Source organism: Camelus dromedarius, chromosome 4 (genome assembly GCF_036321535.1).
Source record: "Camelus dromedarius isolate mCamDro1 chromosome 4, mCamDro1.pat, whole genome shotgun sequence".
Taxonomy (NCBI): domain Eukaryota; kingdom Metazoa; phylum Chordata; class Mammalia; order Artiodactyla; family Camelidae; genus Camelus; species Camelus dromedarius.
In genome coordinates, this window is record NC_087439.1 from 69,874,709 (window position 1) to 69,887,532 (window position 12,824).

A 12,824-nucleotide genomic window follows, 5' to 3' on the forward strand; every position below is an offset into this window, starting at 1 on the left:
TTTTTAATGAGTCATTCTGAATTGTTAAATACAAGAGCTATGAAGATTTCATACTTAATCCAGTATGCTTCAAAATAACAAGAAACCCCAAAATATGACATTTTTTAATATAATAGATCTTTGTCATATCAATAAAAAAGAAAATTTATTAGAGACTGTAATCCTCTTTCAAGGATCCTCTAAACTGTTTTCATTCTACTTAGTTTTTAGAAATATAATCATTTTATTCAGAAATGAAAACATAAAAATGTAAACCTTCACATGGACCGTATTTCAATAAAAAATAAAAACAAAAAAATTTTTTAGTTTTTTAAAAATGTAAATCTAATCAACCATAATAGAATTCTAAGTTTAAGACAAACTAGGAAACTTTGATTTCAAATTTTCCTGCTAGAAATATTAATAAATCTCTGGAGAATGAAAAAGGGAGGTGGGCAAATTTCCACTTATTATTTGCATCAAAATAGTTATATTTTATAAAAAGCACATTTTTAATTGTTTGAAAAAAACTGAGACTTTTTAAAAAAAGCATTAAAACAATTTGATGGTACCATGGGACAGGAGGCACTTACAAATTACTTACATACACTCTTTATGTACACATAAACACAGCCCAAACCCGTATAAGCTATTACAGTACGATAAAAGGAAGACCAATATAGCAAAAGAAACAATCACAGAACTTTCATAAATAAGCCTAAATAAGGGACAGTTGCTATACACATGAAATTGAGCTCTTAGCTTCCCAGAGAAGGCAAAGTAGAAATAACGAGTTAGAAGGAAATATATACTCCTCCATTAGGAAAGTGACAATTTTCCCAACACTAAACTCTTAAAGGAAATGGCTGAAGGAATTATGAGAAAAATGTTCTTTGTTGCTTCTCATATTAATTCTCATTTAAACTGAAGGCATATTTAACAACGTACGCCTACAGAAAGACAAAGTAGTTTGGCGATACGCTTCTAGTCATCTACTCTAAAACAATGCCTACATCTTAGAAAAACTAGAGCAAGTTTCTCAACAGCAACACTACTAACATTTTGGGCCAATAATTCTTTGTTGAGGGGGGCTGTCCTGAGCACTGCAGGGTGTAGAGAAGCATCCAAGTGGACACCTGTAGTACTTCCTACCTCAAGGTTGCAACAACCAAAAATGTCTGACATTGCCAACTGTCCCCTTGGGGGTAAAACTCCCAATTGAGTACCAATACTACAGAAGAAGGACTTATCAATTTGTCCGTTACATTATTCACTCTTAAATATCAATTGTTTTCAAACTTTTAGAAGAGTTGACTCAAGATTAATGCCTCTAGCGACTGCCTAAGTATAGATATTTGGAGTCATTAATTTCTTTAAAATTATCTATAATAAAAGTAATATATGGCTAAGAAAATCAAAGGGTATAATTTGTATTCTTGTCATCCTAATTCCACAGTGGGTTGAACTGTAGGAGTTCCTATGGACAGAATCAAATATACCTTCAGAAAATAGCTATGATTTTACTGGAAGTCTGAGTAACAATGGAGAACAATAAATCTATTCCATAAATAAGGAGGAGAAAGTCTAGTCCAGAAGATTCTGAAGTTTTCAGAAATCACCTACTTCAAATTTTTCAAAGATTTCTCTTGTGGAAAGTACAATCATATTCAATTTTGACGAGAGCAATACAATGAATGCCCTCCATATACCTAACATCTGGCTTCGACGCTCATCAACTCAGAGCCAATGGTCAGTTTTAAAAGAACTTTTATAAAGCTCCTATAACATTTTAAAATATGACTTCAATGTTTTTCCTAAATCAAACACATAGTTTTCAGTAATCACCATTGCCTTTGCCTTCACAACATTCTTCACCATTACAATGCTAAGATCTATTAAGTTAAATTTTGGAAGTACAAGTTCAACACTGATTTTTAGTTTGAATTTTAACAGTAAAAGTATTTCAAATTTATCCTGGATTTCTAAGGTTACTAGTTACATGACAATAAACTTACTCTTATTTAGAAGAGGCCTCAGTAACAGCACTCACCTGTGGCAAGTGAAAAATGCTTTTAGCTGGCAAAGACCAAAACTAATGCAAGTACACTGCTATTAATACTGTTATTGTCTGCTACCTGTTAACCAAAAAACATACCAAGTAATATTGCTGCAACTGTGCAGGACTTCAACATCTATTCTCCCACAGTTCCTTATTAATTTGTTTCTCCATCCTTCTCACAGCTATTGCCAAGCTGCTCTCACATGCTGCAGGCTCCCCCCATGACACTTCAGCCACATAGCGCCAAACCCAGGCTCCTCTAGGACACCTCATCACCTTGACTTCTAGCTCCTTTGCAAGCCTGAGCCCCACTCCCACACCTCCATCATGGACCCAAGCACATGCTCAGGCCACAGCAGATGACAGGAAGGTTCTGTACAAAGTATTTTGTTTTAGGATTATCCATGCACTGTTGTTTCCCATTACCACAGATAAATGAGAGTACACTGTGCGGGATATCACTACCTCAGTTAGCTGCCCATCAACGTGGGAAAACATCTGCAATCAAACAGTTACAATGGATTAACTCAACTAAGTTGGGTGTTTTTAACTTACTAATAAAAAATGGAGACATGTTTAAGGTTTCAAATAAGCATTTAATTATTTAAATTACAAATATGCTTTAAACTATCCACCTTTCATAAAACAAATTAGTTATTAACAAACTGAATGGGTAATTTTCAGTTATCATTTTTTGTAAAATGGTATTAACCATGTATGTGTAATTAATTAGGAACTGCATAAATCCTACTTTCTATGCATATTTACATACTGATAACCATTAGTGGGATTTCCTTAATTTAAAGTTGAGAATTTTTAAACAAGTCTTTGAATATAAAGTTTTTAAACAAAAAATTACCCTGTATGGTGAGCTTCTCAGGGTTTAGAACTTCCACTGCCTTTCTGCAGATAACCCTTAAGAAGAATTACTTCCATTCCTATATTACTTTACAAGTATGCCTTTCTATCTCCTTTACTTGCTACCTGCTGACTACAACACCCAGCCCAGTAAGTTCTAGTCAGCTCTTGGGTGAGTGGGAGAAACACTAATTTTTAAGTTCTTTATGTTGCTTTTTGACCTCTCTTGATCTTCTTCTAAGCCATGATGAACTGAACACAGACAGTATTGATTGTTTTTAGTAGTTCAGAGAAGAATTTTAGTCTACAAATTCCTAAGGATTTTACTTTGAAAAATGTTCTACAAACCTTTTTTTTTTTTTAACTTAACAGAAATGAACACAAAGCCATGGACATAGTAAACAGCATTCAGCCTTACACATAATGCCATGGTGACTTAAAAGTAGCTGTGTGCTGCTTATACAAGTATCCAATAAAATTAAATGTTTGCTCTGACAACTACCTACTCTTGAAAAATATTTAACGTTAATTTAACTCCATTCTCAGCTTCAAAATTAAAATTTTCACTTAGGTTCTTAAAATATGCTTTCAAAGAATTGATAGGATAACAGCAATAAAGCTAGAAGTAGAATTTCTTTAAAATTTAACATCCTTAATGTAGTTAAGCTTATCCACATCAAGAACCTATCCTAATACTGCTTTATGGATATGGTGAGTGTGATGTAAATCAGTACACCACTTAACACTATACTGTCTCTTTAGCACACACAAAAAAGTGTCTAATACTAAATATTAATAATCAACTCTATCTTGTTTTTCAAAAGCATCTGACATTGAAAGAATGGGTTATTACTTTGTTTTATTGAACTATTTCTTCCTGATACATAGTTGGTAGAGTCAATGGAATTCCCATCCTCAGATTCAAAATGAAAGTAATTTGGAAGTAGTTCAGTTATATCAGAATGATAGAGGGCTGAGATCAGTGGGGTGCAGACTGAAGTAAATAGCAAAGCCGGCAGAATAGAAAGAAGAAAAAAAGCAAAAACAAATCAAGTTCATTTGTGAGAATCTTACAATTGAGAGAATTAAGAATTCAAAATGGAAGACAGCTCATAAATCACCTCACCAGTCTTATTTTACAGGTGAGAAAACTGAAGTTCAAATAAGTCAAACATCACACATGTCAGCAGAAGAGCCAGAGTAAAATCTAGATCCGGTCTCCTCCCCCTCCCAATCCTCTCCACTAAAATGGAGATAAGAGCTAGAGCACTAGGAGGCTGAAAAGTGATAAGGTTCTTACCTTAGGAGACAGGAAACAGATACTGATGAGGAAAGAAAACGAATACCTCAGGTATCTAGTATCGACTGGTCCTGAATCACTCTACCAGACAATCCTTGACAAATCTTGACACCTACCATTCCAATATATATGTGATCTCATCTTTGACCTGACTGAACCTCCCCTTCATTTCTCTGCTTCTTCAATCCCATCTCTTCCCCAAATTCTGCCAACCTAGTGTTTTTTGCCCAAATTGAAAAAAACAAAAACAAAAACTGGTCTTAAGATATCTTAAGAACCTTCTGACACCCTCTAAAAAATAATGTTTTTAACAAAGCATAATAATAACAAAATTTTTACCAAACGTTTGAAAACCAGTATTTTAGAGCAAGAGCTTAAAAACTACAGCCTACATGCCAAAACTGGCCCACAGCCTGCTTTTTATGTGGCACACAAGTTAAGACTGCTTTTCACAATTTTAAACTGCTATTTAAAAACATCCAGCACAAAGAACAATACGAGACTGAAACCACATGTGGCCCATAAAGCCTAAAGTTACTGACTAGCCCTTTACAAAAAAGTTTGCCGATACTTGTTTTAGAATATTTAGTATTTGCTTTATAAATAGAAAACATTTTCTCTTATTCCATAGAATATTTCATTAGAGAATCAGATTGACTTTTAAAGCAAAGGACTCTACCTCTACATTAAACATAACTGAAAAAAAATTCAATCCTTAAGGCAAATGCTAAAAAATATGTAAACTGTTTAAAAATTTACTTATTTCTTAGAAATAGCCTCCATCAGCCCATTTCTTCTACTCAGCTCCTCATGCAACATACTAGAATATATTTTTGTACAAACTTAACAGCTGTTGTAGAGGTACAGATCACTTGCCTTTCCAAGTACTGCCCTCTAGACACTCAGCTTCAAATGAAGAAGGTTCAACATATTCCTGACAGCTCTGACTCAGTCCCCTATTATTTCTGACCTACCAATCTTTATCCACTCATCTCTCCCATTTTTTATTTATTCCATTAGAATAGTGTTAAAAGTTAGTATTAATTAGGCCATATTAATTAAACATAAATTTATGTAATACTCAAAAAGAAAATGGTCTCATTAACTGAACACATATACTTACAACTTTGAGTAAACTTAATTACATTCCTCCTTAAGGTTGCTACCCTTTTCTACCAAAGAACTCCAGAATTCTAATCAGAATACAGATGATTATTTTTCACTGGCATTTGCTTATCATCATCATCCACCCACACAATCTCTCCTACTTTCTCTTACTAACTAATAAAAAGTTGTCCGTCCTTTTTAGGAACTCTAATAAATTAATTTCTCTTCTGCATTTGTACTTTTCTTCTTAATTTATTTTTTGGGTTCTTTGCCAAGACTTCAAATATGCAGTAATTTTAAGACTCTCAAGTATAAACCTCAAAATCCTGTATCACAGTAGCAATTTGTCAACATCCCTTCTAAAGAAAACCAAGTTCATCTATTTCATCATTTAAAATGCCACCGATTACTTCCTCTAGGAAGTCCTTTCAGAATAAAAATTTACATCTCACTCATTTAAACTCACCAATACTCTTTGTTTTTATTTTGTTTTTTTTTGTTTGGTTTTTTTTTAGTTTAAGACACAGCACTCCAACAAGCAATAAATTGTATGATGTCTACAGAATTTTATATGGGGTGTGAAGAAACCCTTATAGTGTGAAATTCAGATTTAAGATTTCAAGAAGTCCCTCTGAATGGTCTGATGAATTTTCAAATAACAAATAAAAAGGGGTAGACCTTGTATATCTGATCCAATTATGTGAACTATATTTTATTTAATTATATAGGTTAAACTTCAGACTTTGAAAATTAATGGGTTAGTCAATTTCAGAAGAGTCCCAAATTTTCACAGATACTTGAAAAAATATAACATGCACATTTTAAAACTCTTTTTATTCCAGAACGGTTCTAATCATTTAGTTCTAAAAAGTTTTGAATACCACCAAGTTACTCAAATGACAAGAGAGCTAAAATAGAAAAGCTCCAAAGTTCTCATCAAAGAGAAGCAGGTAGATCAAAACCTTTTAATGTTTTAAAAAATGTATTTTGCAATTATAAATTGTTTTTTCACTGCTGTAACATTTTAAATGGCCCCCAAATATAGGAATGGTTATGAAAACTATGACATATACATGCAACATTATTCAGCCACTGAAAATATTTATGAAGGGCTTATAACATCATGGGAAGATGTCTGTTTTAATAGTAAGTTAAAAGAACAGAACTCAACATTCTATATATAATATAATCCCAGCTAAATTTTTTTAATTATTTACAAGAAAGAAGTATTAGAAGGAAATACACCAAAACTAACAGGAAAAATTTGAGTAGTGGGGAAAGGGTTTGTTTTTCTCTTTTTTCCTCTTTTTGTATATATTTATGACCATGATGTTTATAATGGAAAAAGTATAACATTAATTTTTTTAAGTTGTATACAAAGACAACCTTATAAGGTCACTTAGGTTAATCTTTCACATTACTGAGGTAACAGAAAATAACATTTAAATAAGTCATCAAGCTGTCACATTTATACTTTTTAAAAGATACAGAACTGTTAACATTTGGTAAAAGTTGAAAGAAATCAGACGAATTTTCTCCTTAGAGCTGACTATCTTAACTTGACAATTGAGTTTTAATGAAACCATTAAAGTTTACTTCTCTATCAAAATCACAGAGAAGATAATCACTTAGAAGAAAAAAATCAAAACACAACCTAATAACGAGTTTCTATTTTCCAAATCCTACATTTGAGTTAACTCACATAATAGAGGCAGCCAGCATTACAGACTGTCTGCGTTTATTATGTGTTTCTCATAGGCAAAATAGGGAAATAGTGTAGTCTCACTTGTGAAATATGATTGATTGAAGACTCCATCCTTCGCAGTTGGGATGCCTGGATATCCAGCATCTGCAGGACATTGTTGGCCAAGGTATTTATCAGATAGGCAACACTTGCTAAGGACTGGGTAGTATAGGCTTTGGTTTCTTCCAGGGCTCGCTGTTTATCTGCTGACTAGGAAAGAAAACAAAGAATCATTACTTCAAAGATAATCCATTCTATCCATCTAATCTTCAAAAATACTCATTAAAACCACTATGTTGCTGAACCTACACACACTAGTTTAAAATGTTCTGAAAACTAATTATCAGTATTCTTATCAACCCAACAACTAAATTACTGACTTTGTGTTCACTAATATTTTCACATTGAACAGATACTTCTTTGTACATAGGCAAATAAAATCCTGAAGCCATTGCTTAAAAAATGAGATCCAATAGCTATTTTGAGCAATGGCAGCAAGTATATAGCTTCTCAAGGTCATTTACTGATTGGAAAGGTAGCACTGAATTTGAATCTATTTCTCTAGTACTTTTTTCCACTTTCTTGAGTCCTCGAGTACTTTTTTCCACTTTCTTGAGTCCTCCTTTCCTTCCACTCAAACATGTGAAATGTAGCTATAAAATAATGTCTGATTAAAGCAGTAATATCAAGATGATAATAATGATAAATATAAATGATAAATTAAATAAAATGGTAATAATCATGACAAATAATGATAAATTAAGATTAAAAATAACAAAAGGACTCTTTCCTCCCAAGCACCTTAATTGTTATAACCCTATGGGACATACATTGCCACGTATCATAAACCCCACATAAAAAAACAGTGACTACACAGTAAAAAGTGGTTAACTGATTATTTCCAAGGTCACAAAACAAAGCAAAGTACATATTCTATGCTGCTAACTGCTGAACACCATTTTCCTGCCCTAGTTCTACAGAAAGACTCTGGTTCAGTAGAAAGTACACAGAAACCTTTTACCTTAACAGTCAGCTCTACTACTACAACGTGTCAACTTAAACAAGAGTCACAGTTCCTCATTCCATATCTACGAAGCAGAGGAGATAAACCTCTGTATCAACCATTCTAAGTAACTGTGAACATCAAATAAGATAATGAATGTAAAATCACTTTCTAAAACTATAAATCATTATATCTAACAACTGTCATTATCTCTTTGAGTAGTCATTATCGTTCAAAGTCCACTATGTCCCACTCTCCCCTCTCCCACACAGTACAGGACTCAGAATCAACAATCCTAGATGTAAGTTTTTCCAGGTTGAGCAAAATTCTTTTCCAGAAGCAGTTAAAATAATCAATACTGCTTTAACTTGAAAAGAGTTAAGAATCACTGTATTAGCTTTTCATTCCTTTTCCATTCTAATCTTTAGTAATCTCAGTCTTATCAACACTTAAATTAGCAAGAGTTGAAACCAAATTTGGTTGAAGATAAATACTCTTAAAAATCACCATATAGACATCCAGATCATGGTTGTGCACATGAGGACCTTGGAAGTCACCACTCCATTTAAACAAGTAAAAAACTGAACAGACTTTAAAAAAAATCAACTCCTCTCAAATTTACAGTAGAAAACAGTAAGTCAATAACACTTGTCACATATTACTCTAAATCAGAGTATTTATTATAGAGACTAATCCAAAACTTAAAAACTTATTTGTCAGTATGCTTCAAAGGATCAAGGAGAGGGATGGATATCTGAATAGACAGAATTATTTTCAATGCATCCTTTTTATATAAACAGTATTTGAGATATTTCAAAAAAAATTATTATTAATATAATTCAACTCTCAAATCACTTCATGCCTATGCCTTTAGTCCTAGTGTATATGTAAAATCATGTGGCTGATTGTTGTTGCATCAAAGATACGAGAGGCCTATCTACTTTTGTATCTACTTTTCCATGGAAGATTAAGGACACTGTAATGTAAAAGTCATGAAGAAAATCTAAATGGAGGTGCTGTTTGTGGTTGACTGATAACATTTATGTAAGTTACCATGAAGTAGGTGTTCAGGGCATTATTCTTTTGCATTAAAATAAGAAAGAGGAACATTATGAATTTTATTTAAAAAATATTATACCGATTGCTCTTTAAGGGAAAAAAACCTGGCAGTCCATTAAAATCCTGATGTATTTTCATAACAGCAATAGTTAGAAGTCATGAATATTAGTTGATGTGGTTGAAATAAAGAATTCACGTGTATCAGAGAAATGTATAGCTAACTCTTCTCTGAACAGGCATAAATTTATAATATATCCACATTTACTAAATAACAAGCCTCAGCCTTGAAAATCATAAAAAGCACAACTCTCAGACCATTATATTGGAAGAACAATAATGCTTCTTGATTGTCTATACTCTGTAGTTTGACAAGGGAACAAATGGAGGATTTTGAAGTGTATAATAGTATATGAACTTGATATATTTTACTTAATAAAATGGAATGGTTTTTAATGTGTTTAAAAAAAAAAAAGAAAAAGAAAAAAGCTCTTCTTTGATCCCTAAGAGGAGAGGACAAGGGAAGGTTCACAGATGTTAAGATCACAGAATATCCAAAAGAACTGACCGAAAAACTCCTGGAGCTAACACAAGATTATAGCAACAGTGTAGGACACAAGATTAATACAGAAAAGTCAGTTGTTTTCCTACACACCAGCAATGAGCAAGTGAAATTGGACATTACCAGTTTCAGATTTATAAATGTTAGTCACTATAATAAAATAGATTTTAAAAAATGTTTCTGCTGTATAGCAAAAGGAACTATGTTCAATATTTTGTGATAACCTTTAATGAAAAAAATATGAAAACAAATATATGTATGTATATGCATGACTGGGACCCTGTGCTGTACACCAGAAATTGACACACTGTAACTGATGGTACTTCAAAAAAAAAAAAGTCACAGTATCATTTACATTAGAACCCCCCAAAATGAAACACTTAGGTATAAATCTAACAGAATGTGTATAAGATCTATATGAGGAAAACCACAAAACTCTGATGAATGAAATCAAAGTAATAAATAAATGAAGAGACAGTCCATGTCCGTGGATAGGAAGCTGCAATACTGTCAAGATGTCAGTTATTCTTAACTTAAAATATAGATTCAATGATTCCCAAACAAATTCCAGGAAATTATTTTGTGGATACCAAGAAGCTGATTCTAAAATTTACAAGGAGAGGCAAAAGACCCAAAATAGCCAACACAATGTTGAAGGACAACAACAAAGTTGGGAGATTAACACTACTTGACTTCAAGATTCACTATAAAACCACAGCATTCAAGACAATGTGGTACTGGTGAAAGAATAAACAAAAAGATCAATGGAACAGAACAGAAAGCCCAGAAGCAGACCCATACAAATATAGTCAACTGACCTTTGACAAAGAAACAAAGGTTATATAATGGAGCAAAGACAGTCTTTCTAATAAATAGTGCTGAACAACTGGACATCCATACACAAAAAGTGGATCTAGAAACAGACTTTATGCTCTTCACAAAAATTAATTCAAAATGGATCGCAGTCCTCACAATCCAGAGCACTGACACCACCAAATGCTGGAGAGGATGTGGAACAACAGGAATTCTCATTCATTGCTAGTGGGAATGCAAAATGGTACAGCCACTTTAGAAGACAGTTTAGCTGCTTCCTACCAAACTAAGCATACTCTTTTAACATTTATTTGATCCAGCACTTACACTCCTTGGTATTTATCCAAAGGAGCTGGAAACCTTTGTCCACACAAAAACCTATACACAAATGTTTATAATAGCTTTATTCATAATAGCCAAAAACTTAAAAGCAACCATGATATCCCTTCAGTAGGTGAATGGATAAATAAACTGTGGTTGTATCAAACAATGGAATACTATTTAGCACTAAATAGAAATGAGTTATCAAGCCATGAAAAGACACAGAGGAAGCTTAAATGAAAATTACTAAATGACCAATCTAAAAAGGCTACATAGTGTATGGTTTCAATTACGTGACATCCTTGAAAAGGCAAGACTATGAAGACAGTTAAAAGATCAGCGGTTCCAGAATTGGCAGAGGGGAAAATGAAATGGTAGTGCACAGCTGACTTTAGGGCAGTGAAATCCTCTGTATGATGATACCACAATGTTGGATTATGTCATTATATACAGAATATACAACACCAAGAGTGAACCTAAACTATGGACTTTGGGTGATAACGATGTGTCAATGTAGGTTCATGAATTATAACAAATGTATCACTTTAGTGGGAGGATGTTGTAATCTCTGTACCTTCCTTTCTTGTGAACCTAAAATTTACAACTGTTGATACAAACAAAAGAGGTTAAAAGTTATACTGCCATTAATTTATTAGCTCACCCAAGATAACCCCTGCCTCCCTCTCTCCTCTATGTCTATTGGTATTTGCTAGTTATATTTTCATATGTTTGGAGATCTTTTTATCTTTATGTAATATACTGAAACCCACTTAACTTCTTCAAGAAATGTTAGATAAAAGATTAGAAGATGAAGTTTCCTATACTTCTCTCTTTGTCCCACCTCTGCTACCTCCGAATTTGTCAGCTGCACCAATACTCTAAAAACATCAAACTTGGCAAAATACATATTTCTCTGTCTCCATAACTAAATGTTCTGTACTATATCAATGAAATTATTTTAAAGGCTGAAAACCCCAAAACAACTGATAACAGGATCATGCAAATCTGAATGACTACGGAAATACACAGTATGACTGAAACCTGGAGAAGAAAATGTAATCCTATGACACAAAATCTAGGCTTTTAGGTGAACCTATCTTGAACATTAAATTCAAACAAATTATCTTTTATTGCATTCCATTATTTGCTCAAAATTGTCTTCCTTCCTTCCTTCCTTCCTTCCTTCCTTCCTTCCTTCCTTCCTTTCCTTCCTTCCTTCCTTCCTTCCTTCCTTCCTTCCTTCCTTCTTTCTTTCTTTCTTTCTTTCTTTCTTTCTTTCTTTCTTTCTTTCTTTCTTTCTTTCTTTCTTTCTTTCTTTCTTTCTTTCTTTCTTTCTTTCTTTCTTTCTTTCTTTCTTTCTTCTCAGGACAGTAATGTGTTTCCAATGACCACCAAGCATACCCAGCTTCTTGAAGCTGCTATTACAGTAAACTTGCTTTCTTCTTGAAGACATCCTGTCTAAAACTCTGGCTTCCTGTTCTAATTTTGAGTGACTGCTTCCCAGGCCTGCTGCACAGTAATCATTCTAAGAATTATTTTCATAATTATTTCTCTGTTAAAGTAGTGCGGCCTTGACTCTCATATCTTCCTCTTTGATGGGTCACTTTTTGGTTTTGCACATCCTCAAGGAATCTTTTATAGAGAGGAGAGAGGAGCATTTCCTCAGGCTTTATGTGTCTACATGTCATTATTTTGTCTTTAAATGTGATCGATAATTTAACTGCATAGAATTCTACGTTCAACATTTTTCTCTCAGAACTTCAAAGGCATTGAAAATTGCATCACTAGTTCTAGCACCCATTACTTCTGAAAAAAATTTTGATGCATATCAGATTCTTATTCCTTTCCATATTGCCTCCTTCATTTTTTCCCTAGTCTGTAGATTCTTTCTGTAACCTCTTTTTATTACCAGTATTTAAAGACTTCAATAGTCTATGTACAATATGGGTATTTTTCTTGCATTTCAGTTTGATATTCTATGTTATCTTTCAATTAAAAAAACTAATGTCTTTCTCCAGCTCA

General features: G+C 33.1%; 1 protein-coding gene across 33 annotated transcripts in view; it reads right to left on the reverse strand.

The window, feature by feature from the left end:
- The window catches only part of ABI2 (abl interactor 2), a 110,897-nt gene that overhangs the window by 41,934 nt on the left and 56,139 nt on the right, over positions 1-12,824 (reverse strand). For all 33 annotated transcript variants that reach the window (XM_064485075.1, XM_064485071.1, XM_064485081.1 and 30 more), the window contains exon 2: positions 7,090-7,257. In XM_064485075.1, coding sequence (XP_064341145.1) covers positions 7,090-7,257 — 168 coding nt within the window. The remainder of the gene's footprint in view (positions 1-7,089; positions 7,258-12,824) is intronic.